We start from the raw sequence: 25,725 nt of genomic DNA on the forward strand, positions 1-25,725 counted from the left end.
GTCTGTGTATGTCTGTGTGTGTCTGTGTCTGTGTCTGTGTGCTGGTACATATGCATATGTGTGTGGGCATGTGGATGCCAGAGGCTGACATTGAGTGTCTTCTTTAATCTTTCTTCGCCTTTTTTTTGAGACAGGATCACTTACTGAACCCGGCACTCACCAATTGGCTAGGGTGACTGGCCAGCAAGTGTTAGGGATCTGCCTATCTCCTCCCTGCCCCTCTCGACCCCCAGTAGTAGGGGGGTCGAGAATGTGACCATGCCCATTTTTTGTTTTTTTGTTTTGTTTTGTTTTTTAATGTGAGTTCTAGGGATCCAAACTAAGGTCTTTATGCTTGCAATAGCATGTACTTTCCCACTAAGCCATTTCTCCAGCCCTTATACAACTTTTTGTTTATCTGTTTCTTCAACACTTGGACTGTTTCTATCATGAACAAGCATGCATAAATATCTCTTTAAGACCCTGCTTTCTGGAGCGGGAGAGATAGCTCAGCAGTTAAGAGCACTGGCTGCTCTTGCAGAAGACCTGGGTTTGGTTCCCAGCACCCACATGACAGCTAACAACTGTCTATAATTCTAGTTCCAGGGGATTCAATGCCCTCTTCTGACCTCCATGGGCATTGCATGATATGGGTGCAATTAGATACATGCAGGCAAAACACTCATACACATAAAAATAATAAATAAAATATTAGAAAAGACCCTGCTTTCCATTGTTTGAAATGTATATCCAGAAGTACACTTATTCGGCCATATGATGATTCTATTTATTTCTCTGAGGAACTGGCCATACTGTTTTCTATAAGAATGCCACTGTTTTATATTCCTATCAGAAATGCACAAGAGTTTAGATTTTTCTACATCCTCCCAAACGTGTGTGTGTGTGTGTGTGTGTGTGTGTGTGTGTGTGTGTAATAGTAACTGATCCCAAGGGATGTGAGGTAATACGTCATTGAGGTTTTGATTTACAAGTCTCTAATAATTAATGATATTAAGCATCTTCTTGTCTTCTAATAGGCCATTTTTACATCTTTGGAATAATGACCTGCCCTCACTTTTGAACTTGGTTTGTTTGCTTTTCATTGTTCAGTCTAGACTTTTTCCTGGGCCCAGGGCATATGCATCTCTCCCACCCTTTCAGTCACTGGTGATAGTAACAGTGAAACAGGAGCTCTTCCTGAGCAAATGCATCATCTTCACTATGCTGAATGCTTATGTGGATTGCCCCCTTTGATCCTCAGAATCTTTTAGAAAGATGTTTAAGTGTGTCCATTTTACGTCAGAAACAAATGGAAGTCGAGAGGCTTTGCCAGAGATCTCAGCCAGTGAGTGGCGGGAGGGCAGCAGTAAGGCCCTGGCTGGGCTCCCTCACTGGGTGATAGATAGGCTGGTTTCTTAGCTTCTGACCAGCTGCTCTCAAACCCCCTTCATAAGCAACAATTGTCTTTATGCTTGAAAAGTGCTATTTTATAGGAAACCATGGAGACCTTGGGATCTCAATCTTTTGGTAAACCATATTTATTTCTATATAAAGAACTAGGCCTTGGGCTGGGGGATGCAGCTTCATGGTAGATCACTCATCTAGCATAATGAAAGCCCTAGGTTCTATCCCTAGTACAGAAAAAAGAAAATCAGCTGCCAATATCCCAGAGTTTACATATAACAGTAAACACAGAAATATATGGAGCTTTAAGTGCTAAATCTTCAGCTACTCCAGAAGGATCTCTCTCTCTCTCTCTCTCTCTCTCTCTCTCTCTCTCTCCCTCTCCCTCTCTCTCCCTCCCTCCCTCCCTTTTGTCTGTGTGAGTGTGGTGTGTGTGTGTGTGTGTGTGTGTGTGTGTGTGTGTGAGTGTGTACAGGCATGCATGTGCCATGGTGCGCTTGTAGAGATCAGAGAAAACCTCACCTCACCTTCTACTTTGTTTGAGATAGGGTCTCTTGCTTGCCACTGCATGCATCGGGCTAGCTGGCCCAGGAGCTGCCAGGGATTCTCCTGTGTCTGGCTTCTATCTTGCCTAGAAGCTCTGGGATTACAGGCATGCTTTACTGTCTCTGGCTTTATGTGAATTCTGGGCGTTCAAACCCAGATTTTCAGACTTACATGACAAGTGCTTTACCCTGTGAGCCCTCTCCCCCAGCCTCCAGAGGGCTTCCAAATGGAATGTTAGGTTCACCAAGTATCCAGGGCCCTACCTAAACTCATGTAGTATTGCTCTTGGGCCAGCCATTTGTTGGTAGTGAGGCTAAAGGCCAAGGGCAGAGACTGCTTTACACAATGGTCCTTTGGAGAACATTTTCTGTTCTTTTCATACTGGCTTTTATCAAGCCTTGGGTTCACACAGCTGGAGCCGGGGGCTGGGGCCAGAGCCGTGACTTAGATTTGGGAAGAAGTTGATGGAAACTTCTCCCAGCAGGGCTTAGGGCAGGCCCAGGGAGTCCTGCCTAAAATGCAGTGGACAAAGGTGCCCTTGTCCACAGGCGTGGGGGTGGGAGGCATCTGGTTAGTGACACAGGCTTGGCCATTGTATCGTGTGACCTCTGCCAACTTTTTTTAGCTGAGAACAAGGAAAAAAGAGAGAGTGGAAAAAAAAATGAAGTCCTCTAGAAACTTTGCATCTGGAAAGGCCAGAGTGAGTTGTTGATTTCCCAACAGGCTCTGGAGCAGATTTGGAAGGAACTGTGCAATGTAGTGGGTTCTTTGTGAAAGAACAGTGATGAGAAAAGCCACAGGAACATCCCCCAGGGTGCCCAGAGCTCTGGCCCTGGGGCAGCTGCTTGTCTCAGCCTCCCTTTCTGCAGAGGGTGTAATGCAGAGGGAGCTGCCAGAAGCACAGCCCTGAGCCTGAGACTTCAGACAAGCCCCAGACTCTCCTCCAGAGACCCTCAAGGACCCTTGCCCGCCCATGGTAAGAACCATTCCACTTGCCTGCAGAAGGACGCTTGGTGCGCTGTCTGTCCCGGTGCCCCTAAAATGCCTTCAGCAGTGTAAAGAGAATGCTCTGAAAACCCTGTGGGACTTCGGTTCTAGCTGCTGAGCTCTGAAAGTCTGTGCTCCTGTGTCTGAAGGCATCTTTCGTGTGCCCAAGGCATGAGCAGAGAGAAGAGACATGGACCACCTGTGAGTGATTGGGTAGGAAGGAGGAGTGTTTGAGGGGGGAGGAAAGACTCACCCAGGGTAGTGAGTTGTGATGGAGAAGAAAGCTGATGTAGATTTTTTTCTCTTTAGAGTGCTTCTCCTGTAACTTTTTCCAGATATAAAGCACAGCTTCTGCCTGCTCACCTGGCATGTCTCCTATACTCCAGATCTACTGGGGAAACCCTAAGGTACAGGATCTGGGCAGGGGGTACTGTAAAGTGCTGCATTACAGAAAGACAAATGGTGATTTTGGGGGCCTTAGCTTTCCAGACAGTTAGCTAAGTATCCAGTAATGCACTCAAGTTAGCCAAGGCTCCCTTCCAATCTGGTGGTAGCAGTTGCTACAATTGGAACTCTTCTGAGACTTTGAGAGGTAGGGATGGAAAGTCTTCAGATGATGACCTCTAAGCACAGAAGCTGGAGGTCACTTTTCTTTAGAAAGAGGACCCTCTCACCAGCTTATACTTTCTATGGCTACAATACTGAGGCTCTGTGCAGCTGGGAGGTCCAGTACATATAGCAATTCTATTCGGCCACTACCTGGAATTTTCCTCCACCTCACTGGACCAGTGAGCACCCCTGATTTTGGTGTGCCTTCCGAGATGCCTGGACCAACACCAGGAGAGGGACACAGGGATTGCTATCTGGGAGCATCCTCGTACTGGGACTACTAGGATAACAAGACTTCTCAGTGATCAACATGTATCTGAATTGCACAGGAGCCTTTGATGGCAGATCTGGTTCTAGGGCAGGACTGGGACTCTGTATCTCTACCCACCTCCCAGAGGACGCCTGAGCTGCTGGTACAGAAGGCACCCTTGAAGAATTACCACTGGAAGGAATATAAATCAGATCATCATGTTCTGCCCAAGTGAGGGCTTCCCAGGACTTGCAGGATGCTAGAGGAATGCTGCCAGGTCTGGCTGAGGCCTGAGGGGGTTGGGCCAGGGGCTTTTGGGAAGAAGGAATTAGCACCGAAGATGAACATCAATGGGTACACCAAGAGGTGGGAAGACCCCAAGGCAAGTTCATGGCAATGTGGGGTGTGTGGAGTGCAGGAGCCATTGGTGGAATGTACCCAAGCTGAAACAGTCTGTGTGTCTGGGAGGTTAATATGAGGGATGAATTAGGACATTTCTATGGGAATCTTTTTGGGGTGTCTGCAGGTAAACTTTGACGTCTTGGTGTCACATTGATGGGCACAAAGACAAAAGGCCAAGACATTGGGAGAGAAAGCCAGTTGCAGGGCAAACAGAGCTGGACCTTTGAGTGTGGCTTTCATAGAAGCGGTAGACACAGGCCCCTCAGGACAGAACTCGCTGTGGTGATGGGGTGCCATTCCAGGTGGTTGGGTATGGGCAGCATTTCAAGAAAGGTCCTTGTCTGAATCAAATGTCTACACTTAAATGTGACTTTTTTTTTCTACAAAAAAATGGCACATCCTTAAAACAGATATATTAACATTTAGAATCATTGAGTATTAGATGATATATATCCAAAATAAGCCCTTGCAGACCATCTGGTCTGACTTCCACATTTAAAAGATGAAGAAATCAGGGCCTCTCAGTAAGGATGAAGCTGATTGCTTAAGATCTCAAAGCAAGACTGCTGCAGCTTCAGGCGTGGCCCCTGGAGCTCATACATCCTGTGTGCCTTTTATCACATTGCCGTGTTGATGGTATGTCCACAACCTCCAACGGTAAGGTCCTGGCAGTTACCACCTGCCTAGTTGAGGAACATCCCTAGCAGCCTGGTGAGGTTGGTAGGATCAAATCCTCGCTGACTCTGGAAACTGCCACCGCCTCCGTCAGCCTTCATTTCCCTGCAGGCTCGAGGTTCAGAACCAATTTGGAGAGTCAGAAGTATTTGATCAGTACTACTGGGAGCACAGGCAGTTGGCATTGCAGAGTAACTAGAACGCGTCTCTATGGTGAGACTTGCTTCTTCCGTTTTCTTTTGGTGCCTGTGGGCTGCTGCAGCCCACAAGGAGTGACCACAAAGTCAGGCCAGCTGGGTGACAGCCACAGCTGGCAGGCATAGGCACCCACCATTATCCCCTAATGAGGCACAGTTTGCCTGTTGTTGAAATGGCACCAACTCCCTGAGGAATCCTGCTTTTGCCCCCAGAGCATCCTCAGGGAACATCTCAGTCCCTTGCCCTTGAAGTTCCTCTCTTATGAACATCTGCTTTGCCTGTGAGGCCGAGCCTGTGCCCAATGGAGCTAACAGCCTTCAACTGTCTTTCTTACTTGTCAACAAATTCTATTTTGGTTTATTATTGTTTAATAATTATTAAATAATAATTTTTAATTATGCCAGTGTGTATGTCTGTTTGTGTGTGGTTATGTGTATGTGAGTGCAGTGCCCAAGGAGACCAGAGGCATCTGATGACCTGGAACTGAAATTACAGGTGGTTGGTTGTGAACTGCCTGATATGGGTGCTAAGAATCAATTTGGGTCTTCTGCTAGTACAGTATGTGCTCTAAACCACTGGGCCATCTCTCCAACCCCCTGTTTAATACATTAAAATTTTCATTATATTTTATTTTATATGCACGTGTGCGTGTGTGCATGCATGCATGCGCGCATGCCGTGTCACATGTGGAGGTCAGAAAATAATTTTGGGGAGTCAGTTCTGTCCCTCTACAACTCAGGTTCCCAGGGATTAAACTCAGGTTGTGAGGATTAGCAGCAGATACCCTTACGTGCTGAGCCATCTCCCTAGCCTGGCCCTTATTTGTTTTTTGTTGTTGTTGTTGCTGCTTTTGTTTTGTTTTGTTTTGTTTTTTGTCTTTTTGAGACAGGGTCTCCCTGTAGCCCCAGCTGTCCTGGAACTTGCTATGTAGACCAGGCTGGCCTTGAACTCACAGAGATCTGCCTGCTTCTGCTTCTACTATGCTTGGCTTATCTAATATATCTTTAATTGATACATGATTGTACCTATTTATGGGGTGCAGTGTTAATGATCAGATCAGAGTAATTGGCATATCCATCAGCTCAACTGAATATCATTTATATTGGCAGCATTCAAAGTCCTCTCTGTCCATTGATTTGAAATTTTCAATTAATCACTGTCAACCTTAGATTTTCTGCTGTGCTCTAGTCTGCTAGAAGTCATTCCTCCTATCCAACTGCACCTGAGTTCTTTCACAAGGCTCTCCACCCCTCCCTTTTCCATACCCTCCCCAGGCACTGGAACTCCTTTATTTTCAAGTTTGAAATCAACTTTTTAGCTTTTGCATATACTTTTGACCTTCTTAAATCCATTTTGAATGGAAGAGACTGCTTGGTTAATTTGGCTATAGGATTTTCTTGTAAGGCATAACAACTTGAAAAAATACCAGAATCAACAGCAAAGAGCATTTGGGAGTTTTGTAAGTTTAATAATAGGCCAGGGGGGGTGCTGGGAAGGTATTACATAGTATCTGTCTAGCTGTCTGTCTGCCCCTCCCTCAGCACCAAGTATTGGCAAAACTGTTTTGTCCCAGGTTATCACCTCCACAAAGAGAAATTTGACTAGGAATCACATAGATTTTCCCCACCAGGGACCCCCTAGGGAGGGTGTTGTAGACTGTAGGTAAATACTCTTCCCAGCATGCTTCAAAGTATCTTTTAGGGAAGGGTAATTTATATCATTATAGATTAAAGCTAACAGAAAATCAAGGATGCATTTCAAGTCATTGACCTGTAGGAACAGAAGAACTGCTAAACTCAAGCCCAGCCCTTTCTTTTAACAAAATGGGACACTTCTCGAGTAATTGGCCATAACAGTAGCAGAGGGGAAGAGAACCCCCAAGCAATCAGTCTCAGACCTAGGGTAGGGGATGCAGTCTTGTATGCCTAGTAACTCGGTCTGCGAATTCTTGGTCCATGTATCTCATCTAGGATTTGTGACATCACTTTATTTCACTGATATCTCAGATGCTGTTTTATTTTTTGTTCATTTGCCTTTGGCTGTGTAAGGAATTGAACCCAGACCTTGCATGTGCTAGATAAGTGTATACCACTGACTCACATTCTCAGCCCTCAGATAGAATTTTCTTCCACCAATTCATATTTGGCTGAGGAAGTGGATGGATGTCAGATGTAGATATGAAAAGCTCTGAAACCATTTCCTCTTTAGAGATCAAAAGAATCTGGAGGAAGCTTGCAACAGTTATAATAGTGACAGTGTTTTATGAACACTTTCGTTCATGGCCAGGAGGTCTCTGCTGCCTGTTTTGTTTGTGTGGTTGCTGCTTTTGTCACTGAGCTGATCATTTAAATACCTTGAAAAGTTCCTGGTAGAGACCTTTAGGTACTATTATGAGATTTCTTCTGGGTCCTAGACTGTCTTAAGGGCTGCAATCCCCTCATTTTACTCACAAGGAAACCAAGTCCAGAAATGCGACTAGGAAGCACACACATTTGGGAATGCAGTATGTACTTTCTGATAATACTTTGATCATCTGACATTACAGGTGGACAATGGGAATGGCCCACTCTGTTTTGATGTTACTAGGGAGGGGATAGAAGGGAATGAACCCACCTTCTTCACTGGCTAGGAGAATGGGGAGAGAAGTTGTTTAGATGTGGTTTGAATGTGTCCCTCAAAGGTTCATGTGATAGTATGTCAGGATATGTTGAAGGGAGGAACCTTTAAGAGGTAAGAGCTCATGGAAGATAGTCAGGCCTGGGGACCTGGTCGCTGAAAGGGATTAATGCAGGCCTCACCAAGCTAGCGAGGTAGTTCTCACCAAAGAGGATTGCTATAGAGCTAAGCTGCTCCACATGCCTGGTTCCTTCTGCATGCCGCAGTTTCCTTTCTGTTTCTTTACCATGTTGTGATGCCAGTGGTTCTACCCTCTGACCTCCAACACTAGGCTGAATAAACGTCTTTTCCTCATTAAATACCACACACTAGATATTTTGTTACCTCATACAGGTAAACTCACAAAGGCTTCCTAGTCTGAAATGCAGACCCTGGAAGAGGCTGCCTGGATCAGACTGCCTTGCCCATTTTGTTTTGAAGCATCAAGATCATCAAACTCACAAAGGCTTCCTAGTCTGAAATGCAGACCCTGGAAGAGGCTGCCTGGATCAGACTGCCTTGCCCATTTTGTTTTGAAGCATCAAGATCACACAGACATTAGCAGTAGGACAAAGCAGACCCCACCGGGGTCCCCAGTTAAGGCTTCAAAATAGGGAATAGCTCTATCTAGCGGAAGCCCTCCATTTTCAGGAATACCTGTTGGACACCCCTTCCATCAGGTCCTATGGCCTTCAGGTATCTGCTCCAAACCTCTGTAAGAGGGAGAAGCAATTCGTATTCAGTGGCACAATGGTACTGCTTGGTCATTGCTGAGATCTTCCAAAAGAGGCAGAAGAGAGAACATCTTCCAGATCTCTATTATCTTAGATGGTATCACTGGGCAGATGCCACTAGCAAAAAGGGCTAGCCATCTCAGACAATGGGAGTATGCTGCCATTCTGGGTTTTCAGTTCTTTTTACATTGCCTATTAATTGACTTAGCACCCATATTAATCAGCTTTTCCATCATACATCTGCAGGTGCAATGGCCATAAAGATCTCTTCCTCCGGGGCTCATGCTTAAAGGAATGTGTCCAAGGCCACACACATGGTGTTTCCCTCCTCCCCCATGTCTTGACCTCTAGACCCTCAAAGGCTATGAACTGGCTTCTGACCCAGGATGAACCATCCAACTCATCCTGGCAGTTTGTGGGATCATTTGCAAACCTTTTCTTCAATCTTTTTCCCTCTGGAAACCCTGTATTTTCTAACTTCCTGCCTCCCTACTGTATGGACTCCATTGTAATTTTATTTATCAGAATTCCTGGTTAACTAGATCACTTCATTCCTTTATAGAGTAAGGAAGTAGAGATGAGTATTCTATGTATGTCCAGTGTTGCAGCCTCCAGGCCCTTAGGTGGCAGGTTTGTGGCCCTAATGTCTACCTCTTATGATGTACACCAGTGACAGCCAAGTATGGGGCTTCATCCTGATGCTGATGGACAGAGGACAGTGATGAGTTGGCTTGTGGAAGAAAGTGACTGAGCAGTGAGCAAGAGGATAGTGGAGTTGGCAAACTGATGGGGAAGATACCACAGGCCATCTTAGCTATCATCCTGGTGGGCTTCAGGGCAGAAGGGCCTGACAGGAGCTGGTTGGGTTCAAACTGGTGAGATGTAGAATATTGCTAGCTCATCTATTATGACCCCATTCATCTATGCAATAGTGAATTGAAGCCAGAAGACATTGGAGCAGATGGGGTTTGGAAGAGTCTTAGGGGATATTTGCATTTAAGTGATTAAATATTTGCATATTTGTGATATTTGCATAAAATCATCAGAGCAGGCTCTGAGGATTTTGCCTCTTTGCCAAGGAGGACACAGGAATGGTTGTTTTCTAAGTCCTTATCTGTTGAAGAATATGTTTCTGTCACTTTTCCTAAAGAAATAAAGCTTGGCTATATGTAAAGATCTATCCCATAATATGCTAGAGGGCTGGGTTGTTTTTTTTTTTTTTTTTCCTTTTTTCTTTTGAAAAAGAGTTCCCACTATGTAGTCCCATAGAACTCAGCATCCTCCTGCATTCACCTCCCAGAGTGCTGGGATAACAGGTTTGTGCCATCACGCCCAGCTAAAATCCGTTCTGGTTTTATTTAGTAGTTGCTGTTTTGTTGTTTAAGACAGGATCTGGCTCTGTGGCTGAAGCGAGATTTGAGTTTGCAGCCCTCCTGCCTCAGCCTGAGTGCTGGGATTATAGTTCTGCACCACCATGCCTGGCTCTGGAGGTGTTTTGAGATGTGATTACAGAGAAGTCTGAGACAAACTGTATTTCTATTATTTTAATACCTAAAAAAACCACAACTTATTTGTGTGTGTGTGTGTGTGTATGTGTGTGTGTGAAGAATATACATGTTATGTGGTACATATGTGGAGGTCAGGGGACAACTTATTATGGGAGTCTCTTCTCACCTTCTACCATGTGGGTCCCTGGGATTGAACTCAGGTTGTCAGGTTTGGCAGCAAGCACCTTTACATGCTGAGCCATCCTTCTGGCTCATTTGTATTTTATTTATTTAGCTCACATTTTCTTACTTAAGAAGTTCTAGGAATTTATCCTTACCTTTGATGTGTGACTATATTTTTAACACCTGTTTTCATGCGGTTTTATTATTGTACTGGGGATGGGACCCAGGGCCTCGAGAGTGCGAGGCAAATGTTTGTTTTAGGTCAGAGTTTACAAAAAAAAATATATATATATCACCAGCACCACTTTAAGAAAAGTAGCAAGGTAAATTTTATTTTTCCACCGGCCGGGCTGTCTATCTTGGGAGTAGAAGCAGCCCTGATGATTGTTGGGTCAGAATTTTTATAGGATTACAGAAATATTATTCAAATAGGACACCTGTGAACCAATCAGGTTTGTACAACATAGCAGAACTTTGAATCTATTACTCAACAACCAATCATTATACAGACAAGTGATACAGTCATATAACTTGGTAATCAACTTTGTAATTTTAAAATTAGTCAACTTCCTAGACATAACAAGTATAGTAAGAAAGCTGAAATCAGCAGTTACTGGGTGGTCATACAGTAACAGGGTGGTCTTATACTGTATGTCAAGGTGACCTAAAATAGCAAGCGAGTTACAGAAGCAAAAACAAGCAGTTAGCCAGATGTAGAATGTCTGAGATTAGCACGTTCCACTGGTTTGTGATTGAGCTATTTCTTAGAACTCAAGGCTATTGTCTCTTATTAAATATTTCCCATAAGTGAAAAGAGGTTACTGTTAGAATAGCTATTCTGAGCAAGATGGAGTAACTTAGGTTAAGTTGCTAATTATAGTTCAATGTTCTATCACTGAGCCACACCACAGCCCTTCATTGGTCTTTCAAAAGCTGTTTTGTCTTGGACAGGCTAGAGCCTGCTGCATTGTACTGTGATGCACAGATTGAGAAAGTTTTTCTCTGTCAACCTTTGCTTATGGTCCCTTTCAGTTAGCGTTTTGTCCTGCCCCCCCCCCACCTTAGGAACACTCAGGACACACCTCTTTGCTTGCTGCTCTATCTTCTGGCCTTCTACCCCCTGCACCCTCCCCCAACTTTTCCCTATACTCTTTGCATTCTGGGGAAAAAAGTTCTTCACTCTGTTTTGTACATAACTAATTCACTGTTTTTGGAAACACTAATTCTGTATTTTATTGCAACCAATGTGTGTTTCCCTTCTGTTACAACCATCCAAATTTCCCTATCATTTATATTTTTTCATCCACAACTTTATTTTTCATCCCCTTATTCTCTCCTTTTGATCTTTTCTGCATACCAAGTACGAAGTACTCCATTGAGGATGCTAGAGAGTTTCCTGCAGTGTGTCCCTGAACACCATACGAGATCAGGATTAGATGTTTGCACTTGTCTTAAGGCCTCTCAGTGCTGTTCCTCCATCTGCTTCCTGCAGGTAAAGCAGTGACCTGCCTTGCCTTCTCCCCTCCCCACTCTCTACTCCTTGATCACAGCCATTCTATCAGAGACATGGAGACCTGGGGTGTGGCCACAGGGACACTGCACACATTGTAGAGAACATACACTGTGTTCTCTATCAACTTGGTGAAATAGTTTCCTCAAATATGTTTGAAGCCTAATTCTTACTGTGGCTCCCAGCTTTCATTCATTCACCCAATCATGCATTCAGCCACTCATTCAGTGTTTGGGGGATGGTACATAGACTCAACTATGAACAAGAGGAATGTGTCACAGGCTTCCTGAATCTTACTTAAAGCTGTTTCTCTGTTGATATGGGGCTATTGGCCCCTGCCTCTGGTCTTCAGAAAAACATGAAGATACCACCAGAGTCCAGTCAGTGCCTCTGAAACTGCTTGTGAAAACCACACTCCCCAGAATGCACCGTGCCATTATCAGGGGTCTTCTAGTTCCTGTCTAGCCATCTCCTGTGAGTTGCAATCACTGACTAGATAGGCCTGCCATAGAAAGAATAGTACTTTCGCCAGTGAGACAAAGAAAAGGTGCCCAGCATTCTCGTAGACAGACATGAAGCTGGTGACATCATTATGGGGGGCAGGGCCACCATGGTTAGCCAGCTCTGTGTAGGAGTCCGCCTACCATGAACAGGTGTCCAGGGGAAAGACTAGCTCAGTTTGGTCTATTTTTGTTTGTTTGAGGCAGGGTCTTACTGTGTAGCCCAGGCTGGTCTTGAACTCATGACAGTTGTCCTACCTCAGTCTCCAAGATGCTGGAATTATATCCAGGTGTGACTATCATACCAGGCCTAGCTGGGACTTGGTCTTCCTGGTGTTCCCTTGCCCCCATGACCCCTACATAGTGCAGAAATGACAGTAAAGGCCACTCCTGGCATTAAGTCTAGGGTTAACTCAGGATGTGTTGGTAATAAACTAATTCCTAGGGCCCAGATCCTCCCAGGCACTCCCGATCATGTCCTGGCTACTTCTGGGTGTCCAGCTGGCTACGTGGTTGGGGAAGGAAGAATGTGCTGGCAAGGCCTTTGTGGAGGAGACTTCAAGTGGTGCCAATCACAGCACTGGGCTCATTAGCAGTCATTGTCATGGCAACGGGTCTGCCAGAAAGTGGCTTGTTAGGCTGACAACTTCAGAGGTGTTATATATAGATCTGGGTGTGGGGGGGGAGAGGGGGTGCAGAGCCCTGTGAATATGCCTTTCTTTAGAGCTCTTATTGCTGCTGGGTTTGGGGTATAAGAAGACACGGAACGGGGGACCTTAAAACTCTCTGATCTGGCTGCTAAATCAAGTGTCTGGTGGCCATCCGTGAACACCTGCAAGTAGCATTTGTTTACTGCTTGAGAAGGTAAGAGGCAGGTGCTCCCAGAAGCATCCCACAGGTGGAGGTGGTGTCCCGGGAAGAACTTGAACTTGCAGAGTGGTGGAGGCTCTGGGGAGCTGAGTAGAGGGGTCGGTACTACCTGGAGACTGTAGATTCATCCTCCAGGCTTTCCAAAAATAGTCTATTAGAAGGGTTCGGAGTTAGGTGATAGGATCCTTTAATAAGTAACTGTGCCACTCAACACTGCCTTTTTACAAATTGCATTTATTAAAATTTTGTGTTCCCTCCGGGTTTCCATTTCATAGGTGATAGTTTCTCTCAGTTGCTCCCACTAATGCTACATCTGAATAGCTCCGGAGTGCAGGGAGCCAAGGATTCAGTACGCAGACTCCCAAGCTCCTGGTTGGTCTGGTGGTGAAATCCTGGCCCAGGAATATACATTCCACCAGGGAGTTTGGCTTAGGCTAGGATAACCATACTTTGAGAAACACGGCTGTGGGGACATTTTTATTTTGTTTTGTTTTTGCTATTTTGGTTTTGTTTAGTGTTGCTTTGCTTTTTTGTTTGTTTGGGGGTTTTGTTTGAGACAGGGTTTCACTGTGTAACTTAGTCTGACCTCAGACTCACTAGTTAGCCCAGAATGACGTTGAATTGTCCATCCTCCTGCCTCAGCCTCCTACATGCTGGGATAACAGGTGTACACCACTTTCCCTGGCTGTGACATTTCTTTTCAGTCTCTGGGTGACTCCCTTTGCTTGAGTGCTTGCTCACTTTTTTCTAAGAGGAATCAATGCCACCATCAAGAGGACATGTGTGTGTGTGTGTGTGTGTGTGTGTGTGCATGTCTGTGTGTGTGTGTGTGTGTGTGTTAATGAGACAGGGAAGTAGGTCTACAGCTGGGGACTGAACTTGACGCTTGGATGAGGGTGGTGATATTTTTGCGCATCTCCCAGGAAGGCATATGCTCCTTTGGAGACTATGAGACAGATGGGAGGGTCAGGCCTGAGCTATCATCCTTTTGAGATGGGCTCTGGCTCTCAGGTGGTGAAGTGAAGATGTGGATTTGATTGTGGGCAGCTGAGGTGAGATGGACTGAGGGTTACCTGGCTTTGGGTAACTGGACAGAATTTTCTCGAAGCAAGATAACTTTTGTTGGTTGGTTTGAGTGACCTCTGTGTGACTCTGTGTGTGTGTGTGTGTGTGTGAGAGAGAGAGAGAGAGAGAGAGAGAGAGAGAGAGAGAGACAGAGAGTGCTTGGATTGGACCCAGGGCTTCGTACATGCTAAGCCTAAGCTCTGTGACTGCACTATGCCCTCAGCCCAAAGGTAATATTTTTAGGTAGTTTGGATTTACCATTTAATTATCTGTACAGTACTGGACACATTATTAAACTTCTGACTGTGATAATCCTCACTTAAAAACTGGAATAAATGCCAACCACAACATAGACTCCTTGTAAAGATCAGGGGATGTGTGAAGCACCTGACTCACAGCCTTGCAAACTAGAGGCATTTGATGAATGATACAAGTTCATATGCATGCGCAGAAATTGGATCTGAGCTCAGACCTTTCTGGAGAACCCTACTAGATTAAGGGATTGTTTGGGCTTATTTTTCTGTTTGTTTCTTTACTGGGCTGTATATTGGACCCAGGACCTTGCTAAGCCAGTACCCTGTCACTAAGCTACATTCCTAGCCTTTGGTTTTTGGACTCAGAGTCTCAGGCTAGCCTTGAACTGGTGATTCTCTTGCCTCAGCTTCCTGAGTGCTGGGATTACAGCTGGTTTTGAAGTGGTCTAGAAACTTCTTGGTATTATATATGAAATAGGGTAAGGTACAAAAACTTGGACATAGGTATTTATAAAACCATTATTTATAATGGCCCCAATGTGAAAAGAACCCGAGTGTCCATCAGAGGATGAATATACAAACTGTAGTGTTCTATTCATACAGAATAATATTCCTCAGAAGAATTTTTTAAAAATAGCATCTGCCCAATGCTACGCCATGAATGATCCATATACCTATTTAGGGGAAGGAAAAAAGACTAAGTTTCCTCATACCTTACAGGGTGACCGTTCGTGGAACATTGAAAATGTTGCTTCTTGAACAAATGAGGGTAGAACGGGCAGGTCTGAAGCCCAGGCTTGTACACTGACTCATGGATGGCTCCTTCCAGAGGACGAGGCAGGATTTTATAATGCCAACAGAGATGTCTCATGTATTTCCTTCTGGATTCTCTACTGGAAGGAACCTTCATCGCCCTTCTGCTCTGCACCCTCTGATCTTGTCTGGTCTAGGTTTTGTTTCCCAGCCCCTGGTGTCACCTCTGCTTCTCCTTCCTATTCCCATGGGAAAGAACCCAGAGAGCTTGAAGAGAAGCCGTGGGGCCAAGGATGGGAAGGGAAAGATTTAACTTGGGAGGAAACTAATTAGAGAAGAAATTCAAGAGAATCCTTAATTACTGGGTGGTCATCCACACACTACCCTTTTTGATGGCTGTGGGCAGCTCTCCCAGGAGGCTGCATGCTCCTGCCCCTACATGGCTATAATAGTGGTGTTTTGGACCTCTTAAATAAGGGCTAAGTGACCATGTTTAACTTCTGCCTTTACCATAGATTTTCTAAAGATAATCTTTATTGTGGTAAAATGCATATAACATAAAGTTGATCATCCATGGCCTTTATGCATTCATTACATTGTACATCCGTGACCACTGCCTAGTTCAGATCAATTTCACAACCCCAGGGGGGAAGCCCTGCGTCCATGCTCCCCTCTCTCAGCCCTTGGTAGTCACTAGCGTATTTCCATGACTTTGCCTGTTCCAGACATTTTATATGATGGAATGAGACCGCATGTGGCCTCTGTGACCTGACCTCTTTCCCTTAGCGTGATGTTTTCAAGGCCCAGCCATGATATAACAAGGATTGAGAATCCATTTTTTATTTCTGAATAATATTCTATTGTATGACTATCCCACATTTGCATGACTGTTTCTGCTGTTTCTTGTGGCCATTGTGAATAATGCTGCTCTGAATATTAGTTCGGGCATGGTTTTGTTCGAATGCTTGTTTTCGGCCTTGCTTGGAGGTTGGGGGTGTGCCCAGCTGTCTCCAACATCTTTTGACTCCTGATTTGTTGGAGGTCAGCTAGTAAGAAGGAATTCTTTCTAAGAAAAGGAAAGGTAAGGGGGCTGAAGCTGCCTTGGGAGATGCAGGCAAGGCAGTGAGTTGGCAGGTAGACAGAACCCCTGGCTGTGTTGTCAGGGTTTGGAGACCACCTTCAACACAGCCCGTTTGGCCAAGTTAGGAACTAGTCCCGCTGCTGGTACTGGTCTGTCCTCCCCCATTTTTGGACTCTTTTTGACCTTCCCTGATTCAATCTCAGGGTACCTCCCCAAAGGTTCCTATACTCCATGGATAGAAGAGACCTTAGGGCAGGGATGACCTCATTGGTTATCCATGTCCTCATGTGTAAACTGAAACTTCGTCTGATTTCACAGGGATACACAGATGAATTAACCAGAATCATTCTAAAGAGAAAAATACTACACAGCTATGAAGATGGCCAGGCTCCTAATTGCTCCTTCATAGGTAGGGCTCTGAGGGCCAGAAGGTTCAGTCCACTTGCTCTCCAAGAGGGAGTGGTCTCCTTCCCACCCAACCTTCTCAACTGAACTTAGTTCTGAAAGGTGTTAACCTCCCTTTCGGGTGTTCCTCAGGTAGTCTTGACAGCAGAAACCTCAGAGAAAACTGTCAAGGGTGGCACTTCCGTGGTAAAGGGGAAGTTGGAGGGGATGTTGATATTCTTGCCTAGACTTCACCTCTCACAAGGCAAAGCCTGGGGAAGCCTGCCTCTGTGTCCCTTCCAGTGAGACCCCCCATCTACTGAGCACCCTCAGTGGTGTACCCTCTTCTAGGTTCCGACCGTGTTTCTGTGGATTTCCCGTGTGTTCCACACCTGGGCCAATGTTAGCATCATTCACTTTATAGATGTGGGAAGAGCCTGACTGAGTCACTTGCCTGAAGTGATACGATGGCTCGATGGCTGTGTGGCTGAGGCAGGGTTGGCACCAAGGTGCTTTGAGCCTGAGGCTGATTTTACTGGTCTTTGGATTCCCTCTGTGCAATTCCTTCCTGTCAGCTTGGGTCTTGCCCCCCACCCCTTTGAACAATTTCCCAGTCACCACCACAGCCTCTCTTTTTTTGGTACTTGTTGATGTTAGGCTCAAGGAAAGATGACCTGGCATCTCACCCTCTAGTTTTAGAATAGTTGTTTCAGGAAAACATTTGTTTTCAACACCCATTCCCGTGCCTACTTTATTCCCAAGGCCCCTGGTCAAAATATGTTTGTGCTGAATGTGGAATCATTTACATTCTCTCTGTCTCTGTCTCTGTCTCTCGCTCTCTCTCACTCTCTTTCCTTCTTCACTCCACCTCACCCCGTCTTCCTTTTTTCTCCCTTTTCCTGTTCATTAATTCTTGGGTTTTTTTTTTTTAGAAAGGGCCTTTCTATGTAGCCTAGGCTGGCTTCAAACTCATGAGCCTCCTCCCTCACCCTTCTGAATGCCGGACTCACAAGCCTGCACCATCATGTCCCCATCATATCGCTTAGTCTTTGCTTGTTGCTACACTACGGGTCTTGCTTGTATTCTGGCCACCTTCCAAGCCTAGGCACATCTGCTCTCAGGTTCACGTGTGCTTGGACTATGGGCTGTGCAGTGAGACGGGAGCCTAGCAGGAAATGGCACTTCTTTCGGTCTGGCTGCCATGCACCTCACTGTCACCTGTCTGTTTAGAGCATGGTCTTTCGTCCAGAATCAAAGAGGTCCTGTGGGTCAGCAGGTGCCTCTGTATGAGATAGAGGCATCTGAGCACAGAGGAACAATTGTGAAAATTAATAATGATGCACACCATGGCTACATAGAAGGCTGAGGGAGGTCATGCTTATTGCACATCCCAGGAGCACCTATGATTTAGTCATAGCACAAAGGCCACCACAGGAAACTGAGACGTGGTGTCACAGCCTTCGCAGAGCAGGAAAGTGGCCTTGGAGCATGCTTCTCTCCTGCTCCCACTTCAACCACCATCCTACTTTTCTAGACAGTGGCCATTGCTGACCAAAGGACCTGCTCCTGTGGGCACAGCAGTGGACACTGAGGACATAGGGAAGCTGATGACTGTTTGTGTTTCTGAATAGACTCCTATTTCGCTGAAAAATTCTCAGGCACTCTCCAGCTAGAATTCTGAGTTCTGTCAATTTCCCTTCTCCAAGTGGCATAGCTATCATGTGGGCTAATTTGGATCCTCTCTCTTTATTTTTAAATATTCCTTAACTGAGAACTTTTCTTTTTGTATTTATTGGAGGTTTAGATAGAGAAGTAGAAAGAAGAAAATAAAAATTGCCCATAATGCCACCACAGTGGTATAACCGTAATACACCATTCAGTATGTGCCTGCCTTAAGTTTAATTCTCTGACATATATATTCTTCTCTGATTGTTTCTTAAGAATGTAACTGTGTGTTGTTACAAGAATCAAGCTGTATGTATCTGCATGCAGTGAGTATTCTAGTCTGCAATGGTATCTAGTTTGTCTTAAAATCCTAGTCCCCCTTGCCACAATGATTTGGGCACTTGGAGAGAAAAACCCCACCCAGATCTTTGTAGATTCTCAGTGTTATTATAGAATGTTTTACATCTCGCTCTGCCACGACTTGCATTAATTACTTCTGCTAAGTCTGCACAGTGGGCCTGGGGTCTCGTCTGCTGCTGTATGTGGTGATCCTGTGGAGTGTAGGCTGCAGAGTCCTCAGCAGGGCATGCAGGATAACAGGGTCCGTGGCAAGCACAGCACCCTATGATTGATTTTGCAGTATCTGATGAGGAGGAGTGTCTGTCTGTGCTGTGACCTAGAAGAGCTGTACTTTCTGTGAGGGGGCACCTCGTACCACATGTCACCTGTGACCTGCCCCGAGGGACGCCTGTGGACCATGCTACCCCCATTTGAACAATTCTGGGGTGACTTTGTCAGCCTCTGACTTAATGGTTTAAACAGTTGTAAAAATGGCAAATGTGTGTGACCTTTTCCTTCCTCTCCAGCAGAAGCCTGGGATGGTCCCCCCTCCGCCAGGAGAGGAGAGCCAGACCTTCATCCTTCCACCTGGCTGGCAGAGCTACTTGTCGCCTCAGGGCCGGCGTTACTATGTCAACACGACTACCAATGGTGAGTCCCACTCAGGACCAGGTTGGTCCAACCCTCCTAGTGACTGCTTCTCCCAAGGGGTGCTTTTCTTCCCACCCTTCCATCCTCCGGTTTGGGAGCGTTTTCTTGATAAACCTGAGTAAGGAAAGGCGTCCTGGCGCCTTAACCCTCTGACTCTAGGACAGTTCAGCATTTGCTAAGGGCCTAAAATACAGCCCTGCTCAAGCCTGTTGCTGGGTGTGGGGGCCCAGGCCTGTAGTTCTGGGAGCAGCTCCAGGGAACAACTGCCCTGCAAGGTTCCCAACATCCCTTCTGCCTCACACCCACCTGGGCCTCTTCATCCAACTCAACTTTAGGATCTGGGGTTGTGTTTTCCAGAAATGATCTCAGAAGTGAACTTGGATCCTGTTAAACAAGTTAAGTAAACTACTGCATATTTTCTAGGGACTCTGAATATCCTGATGATAGTATTGAGGCTCCAAAATGGACTGAATGCAGTTTTCCTAATTTTATTGCAACACTCTTCTCTCTCCTGAAATATCTTACTGGCTTGTGTTTCGTGGAATGTCTTATGGGAAATGATGGGGCGACGTGTGGCTCACTTATCCTATCCCTTATCACGGGATCCCTCTTTCTCTCCCCTCTCCCCTTGTTCCCTTCCCTTCCCCTTCCCCTGTCCTCCTTTCCTTTCTTTTCCTCTCCTCATTCTTTTTTTTAAAAAAAATTATTTATTATTTTTATTTTATGTGTATACATGTATTGCCTGCATGTAAGTGAGTGCACCCGTGTCTTGCAATGCCCACGGAGGACAGAAGAAGCTGTCGGATCCACTGGGACTGGAGTTACGGACAGTTGTTAGCTGCCATGTGGGTACTGGGATTCAAACCCGGGTCTTCTGCAAGAACAGCCAGTGTTCTTAACCACTGAACCATCTCTCCAGCTCCCCCATCTACTCATTCTTTTTGAGATAGGGTCTCACTTAATAGATTAGGCTGACCTGGAATACATAGTCCAGACTGGCCTTGAACTCATGGCAGTACTCCTGCCACAGCCTCCTGGGTGCTAGGATTAGAAGTCTACATCCACCCACCCAGCTACTCCCCATGCATCTTTGAGCTAAGTAGGACTGTAGCTCCCTGATCCAGATTGTTACAATTTCCTGGGCCTTCCAAATAATTCCAGGATCCTGAAAATGGGCTCAAACAGCTTATAAAAGGCTGTGCAGTGTGGCAGGTCTTGTCATAGGGAGAAGAACACTGTTCCAGTTGTGGTCCTGGGCAGAGCATGGCAAGTAAACTGAGAAGTCCTGGGTTTTGACCATATGTCCCCAGGGACTTTACCACAAGCAACTCTACACAAGAAAAGTTAGCTGGGTGGAAAAATTATAGTCATATGTGCCAAGGCAGAATATGAGCATCTATCTGATCCGAATCCCCCTGTTGGCCCAGACTTAGTCTCACTTTTCTCCTCTGTGTCTGTCTGACTTCATAGCTCTATCTTGCCATGCAAGAGGGGCTTAACATTTGTATGGTTTATGATTTTGAGCCTGTACTAGGAGGATGGGTCCCAGTGACAGAACAGCCAGCTACTGTGTAGAGGGAGACACAGAGAAGCTGACAGATGCTCTGGACAGCTGGCTTGTCCATAGAGCTGCCAGCACCCTGACCTTCTGCAGGCTCAGCAGGGTGTTCTCCTTGAAGAGAGGCAATCAAGGTTTCTAGGAAAAGGGAAGTAGGACTGTTTTTAACTGTCTAATCTCATGCTTCCTCAAAACAAACATATAAGCAGCTGTGCTCTGCTCTAGGACACTAGATGTTTGGGGAAGGGGATGTTTGGGGAAGGGGACACTAGATGTTTGGGGGAGCAGGTGTCTGACAGATCTCCTATGCAATGCAGAGTTTGGACTGGATGGGTCTGAGAGAAAGACTTTGGATCTGTTCTTGCCCCAAATTAGCCACCCTACTGCAAAGGGGAATAGGGAAAATACCTTTATACAGCCAGTCAGCATCTGTTTATCTTTTTTACATTAGAGAACAATATATTTTCAGGGCTTAAAATTCAATGAGTAAACATGGGGTTGAAATAAAAAATAAAAATCTTTGGACCCATTTCCCAGAACTATTGATCACATATGTTCTTTCAGATAAATTTGTATTCTCTATCTCCTAAATACATGATAATGGGCTGAAGAGATGACTCAACAGTTAAGACCCCTGGCTACTTTTACAGAGGACCTGAGTTTGATTTCCAGAACTCACATGGTGGCTAACAACCATCCATAACTCTAGTTCCAGGGCATCTAACGCCCTCTTTTGGTCTCTGTGGCATTGTACAGCATGAGTGCACTTACATATGTGTAAGCAAAACACTTATATAAAATAGAAATAAATAAGGGGCTGGAGAGATGGCTCAGTGGTTAAGAGCACTGACTGCTCTTGCAGAGGACCTGGGTTTGGTTCCTGGCACCCACATGGTGGCTAACAGCTGTCCATAACTCCAGTTCCAGGGGATCCAATGTCCTCTTCTAACCTCCATGAGCATTGCATGACACAGTGCACTTATGCAAGTGCAGGCAAAACACTCATACACATAAAACAAAAATAATAAATAAAAGATTTTTAAAAATCAAAAATAAATACATATATACTGATGCTTTAAAAATGCATTTTAAAATGCTATCTATTTTGCCTCTTTAAATTATGTAGAAATTATATTATAGATACATAATATTTCAGCCTAATTCATTGTTTTTTATTAAGAATGCACTGCCATTAATTTAACTAGCATTCTATTTGTGAATGGAATTGCAAGTTACATTTTATATCAACAAACAGTGTCTGGCAGCTTTCTTCTGGAACTCAGACTTTATAGCCAGTGAGTCTGAGCTTCCTCAGGATTGTGGGGTACAGTGATACAGGATGCTCCAGGCCTTGGGTTGGCAAACTGTTTTTCTAAAAGACCAGGTAGAAAATATTTTAGGTTTGGAGGTTCCTTTGGTCTCTGTCACAGCGACTTAGCACTATTTGTTGTAGCATGAATGGCACTGTAGACAAAATGTAAGCCAGCACGTGCAGCCATGTCCTGGTGAAACTCTATGTATGGCACAAAATAAAAAAAAGGAAAAAAAAAAAGGAGTTAGAAGAAGAAAGCTGTTTGGACACTAAAATATGAACTTTGGGTAACTTGAATGTGTTGTGAAATCTCATTCTTTTTGACTGTTTAAAGCTGAAAAAGAGCCAGGTGTGGTGGTGCACACCTTTAATCCTAGCACTCGGAAGGCAGAGGCAGGCAGATCTCTGTGAGTTCAAGGCCAGCCTGGTCTACATAGTGAGTTCCAGGACAGCTGGAGCTACAAGGAGACCCTGTCTCAAAAAGACCAAAAAAAAACAAAAAAACAAAAAAAAAACACCTGAAAACAATGGGGCTGGAGAAATGGCTCAGTGGTCAAGAGCACCATCTCTTCTCACAGAAGACCCAGGTTCAAATCCTAGCACCCACATACCCACATGGCGGCTAACAACTGTTGGTAACTCCAGATCCCAGGGATCCAGCACCCTCTTCTGTCTGCCACAGGCATTGCATGAAACAGGTGCACTTACACACATGCAGGCATAACACTCATACACATAAAAATAAAAATTAATCAGGAAAAAACCTGAAAAAGATGATATTGGTTCACAAGTTCATGGGCCTCACAGTAGGCACACTCACCTCCTTTGCTAAGTTATCTGTTGGGTCTTGGGACCAGCTCCTCCCACCTCTTTTGTACTTAGAGTAATCCTGGCTCTTTTGTCCTGCTTTCTAGATGCATATCAGTTTTATTCATTCATTGGGTAGCTTAATAAAATTTGACACATTTTTTGAGCTTAAATATGTACCCTGTGGCTGGGCGTGGTGGCGCATGCCTTTAATCCCAGCACTTGGGAGGCAGAGGCAGGCGGATCTTTGTGAGTTCAAGGCCAGCCTGGTCTTAGTGAGTTCCAGGACAGCTGGGGCTACAGGGAGACCCTGTCTCAAAAAGACAAAAAAAAAAAATGTACCCTGGAGAATGTCCTCACCTTTAAACTGCCTATGTTCTTGTGGTGGAAGCAAATTGTAAAGCTCTGCGTGCATGAGCAAAAGTGTGTGTGTGTGTGTGTGTGTGTGTGTGTGTGTGTGTAAGTGGGCATTGAACCCAAGGTCTTGACTAAACACTCTGTCATTATGCTCTACCCTGAACCCCAGAAACGTTAAATGAATACCTGTTTGATTAGTCTTGAGAAGGACCAAACAGTCATTTCTGAAGATCTACAGAAGACGGGTTCAGGATCCCTAGATAAAATCATAGAGGTGTTCCTGCCCTCTATATAGGAGGGTGTAGTGTCTGCATACAACCTACGCCTGTCCTCCCATAGACCTTGTCATCTCTAGGTTGTTTATAATACCCAGTATGATGCCAATGCTATGTAAATACTTGTTAGCCTGTATTGTTTAGGGAAAAGCCTATGCATGTTCAGTGCACACACAGATGTCTTCCCCTGAGCATCTCAATCCTCAGTGGCTGTGGGAATCCAGCAGTGTGGAACCAGAGGATGCTTAGAGTTGCCTAATCCCCGTCCTATCCTCCCCCAAAGAGCACTTGGGCATAATAAGTTTTCTGTCCAAAGTCTCATTTACGTGTACATCCCCTTGCTCTGGTAATCTTATTTTCACATCCACTCAGGATTTCACAAATGAGGGCCAGTGCCCTACTTGCCATCAGGTCAGGCTGTGGGCACACACAAAGAAAGAGACACAGGTTCTACTCTCAGGGACAAGACTGCAGTTCTAAGGGGGTCAGAGACCCAAACTCCCAAAAGCATTTGCTGGCATTGGCAAAGGGGGACTGGAGCTTTGTTGAGGCTTCTGTCACCTTCTTGTGGGGCTCAAAGAGGTCTTTAAGGAGGGGCCCTTGATACAAGTGCCTAACCAAGGTCACAGCCCAAGCAGAAGGTGAGGCAGCAGGAAGAAGTGGATTGATGTGCTTCCAGTGGTAGGGAACCAGGAGACGAGGGAAAGCAAGCAGTGTGGCATGTAAACAGCCCCTGGGGTCATTCTGAGGAGAGGTCTCCACCCTCTGGGCAGTAGGAAGTCATGGAAAGTTTCCAAACAGTGACTAGACCCCATCGAAACGTTGTGGCAAGGCTGCTCATGTGGACAGAGTGAAGGATTTGAGAGCAGTGAGCATGGAGTAGACAGCTTAAATGAGAAGAGAAATAACGGGGTCAGCACTGATCTACAGCAGTATCAAGAAAGGAGGGCAGGTGAACTCAGTCAGACAGGACATGGCAGGCCACTGGCAGAGGACTTGACTGCCTCCTGCTTTCTGCCTTTTGTGACAGAGTGATACAGTGAGTATAGGGGATACCTCAGAGGCTGGCTAGGAAGAAGGAAGGTGAATCCATGTTGTGTATATGGTTCCTTGCTGCATATTCAGAAAGACATGACCAGCATATATTTGTGGCTCAAGGACATCCAGGTAACTGGTAGAAGCCCAGGGAATCCTATGGGTGCATGACTGGCATGTAGAGAGCAGAATGGATTTTACCCCCTGCTTGTCCCTTTGGGCATTGTGCAGTGTCCAACATGCACAGCTATGTGGAGTAGCCTAAAATTTTCATTTCTTCGGAACAGAGCTGCAGACCCATTACCCAATACAAATCTGCAGGTGAGAGTTCTGTACAGAGTTTAAGGAAGAGGCCTTGGAGACTTACAGGAATTGCCCTGGATAGGAGGAATCCATGGAAGGTAGTGTAACAAGCAAGAGAGTAAAGACTGTGGAGGAAGAAGAAGTCAAAGAGAGAGAGAAATACAGATCAGGTTTATGGGGGGGGCATTTAAGTCCCTAGGAGGAGACAGATTATTTTGTAAATGGTGAATGAGCCAGATGCCTTGCAGGAGGCTTCAAAGGATAAGTTACTGTAGTTATGCTGCTGGTTTTGTATAGACTCCCCAATGCCAGCAGAGCATGAGTCATGAACTTTGGGAAGTCCCCATGTGCCTCACTTCCCCACAGCTCTGCCTCTCCAGGGCGTTTCATCATACGGATTGGGGCATACAGCCCCAGAGTCCTAAGGGTTCTGATGACAGAAAGTTGCTCTTCCTGGGCTGTCTAGGAACATGCTCTGTGCTCCTCTGGGCTAGACTGGAGCTAAATGGGAACAGTGTTGAATTCATGACTGGTAAACTGTTATCAATAACCTACTCCATTCGGGAGCTTGAGTTAACTAGCTTTAAGGGACTTAACATAAGAGCATAGGCTGAGTGGCTTGAAAACCAGAGAATTTCTGGAAACTGGGTGTCTTGTGGCAACCTGCTCTCTGGTTCATAGAAATCTATATTTTTGGTACACTCGTGTAACAGGAAGAGTGAACAAGCTCCCCTAGGCCTCTTTTATAAGGACACTAATCCCAAGCAAGTGGGGCCCTCATGACATAATCACCCCTCAAGTCTCCACCTCTTAGCACCATCGCATTGAGGACTGAGGTTTAGCATGTGGGTTGTAGGTAGATGTAAGCACTCAGCCCCTGGCATGCCTCTTGCACAA

The 25,725-nt window shown here is 45.4% G+C and overlaps 1 protein-coding gene across 8 annotated transcripts in view; it reads left to right on the forward strand.

Annotated features, from left to right (window-relative positions):
- The window catches only part of Gas7 (growth arrest specific 7), a 264,772-nt gene that overhangs the window by 156,263 nt on the left and 82,784 nt on the right, over window positions 1-25,725 (forward strand). For 3 of the 8 annotated variants that reach the window (XM_008855723.2, XM_008855725.3, XM_008855727.3), the window contains exon 2: window positions 19,058-19,181. In XM_008855723.2, coding sequence (XP_008853945.1) covers window positions 19,058-19,181 — 124 coding nt within the window. Of the gene's footprint in view, window positions 1-12,853; window positions 12,984-19,057; window positions 19,182-25,725 lie in introns of those variants that run through there. The other 5 variants (XM_008855724.2, XM_008855726.3, XM_017795048.2 and 2 more) reach the window with 3 other exon arrangements.

Source organism: Nannospalax galili, unplaced genomic scaffold (assembly GCF_000622305.1).
Source record: "Nannospalax galili isolate Female #2095 unplaced genomic scaffold, S.galili_v1.0 scaffold146, whole genome shotgun sequence".
Lineage (NCBI taxonomy): Eukaryota > Metazoa > Chordata > Mammalia > Rodentia > Spalacidae > Nannospalax > Nannospalax galili.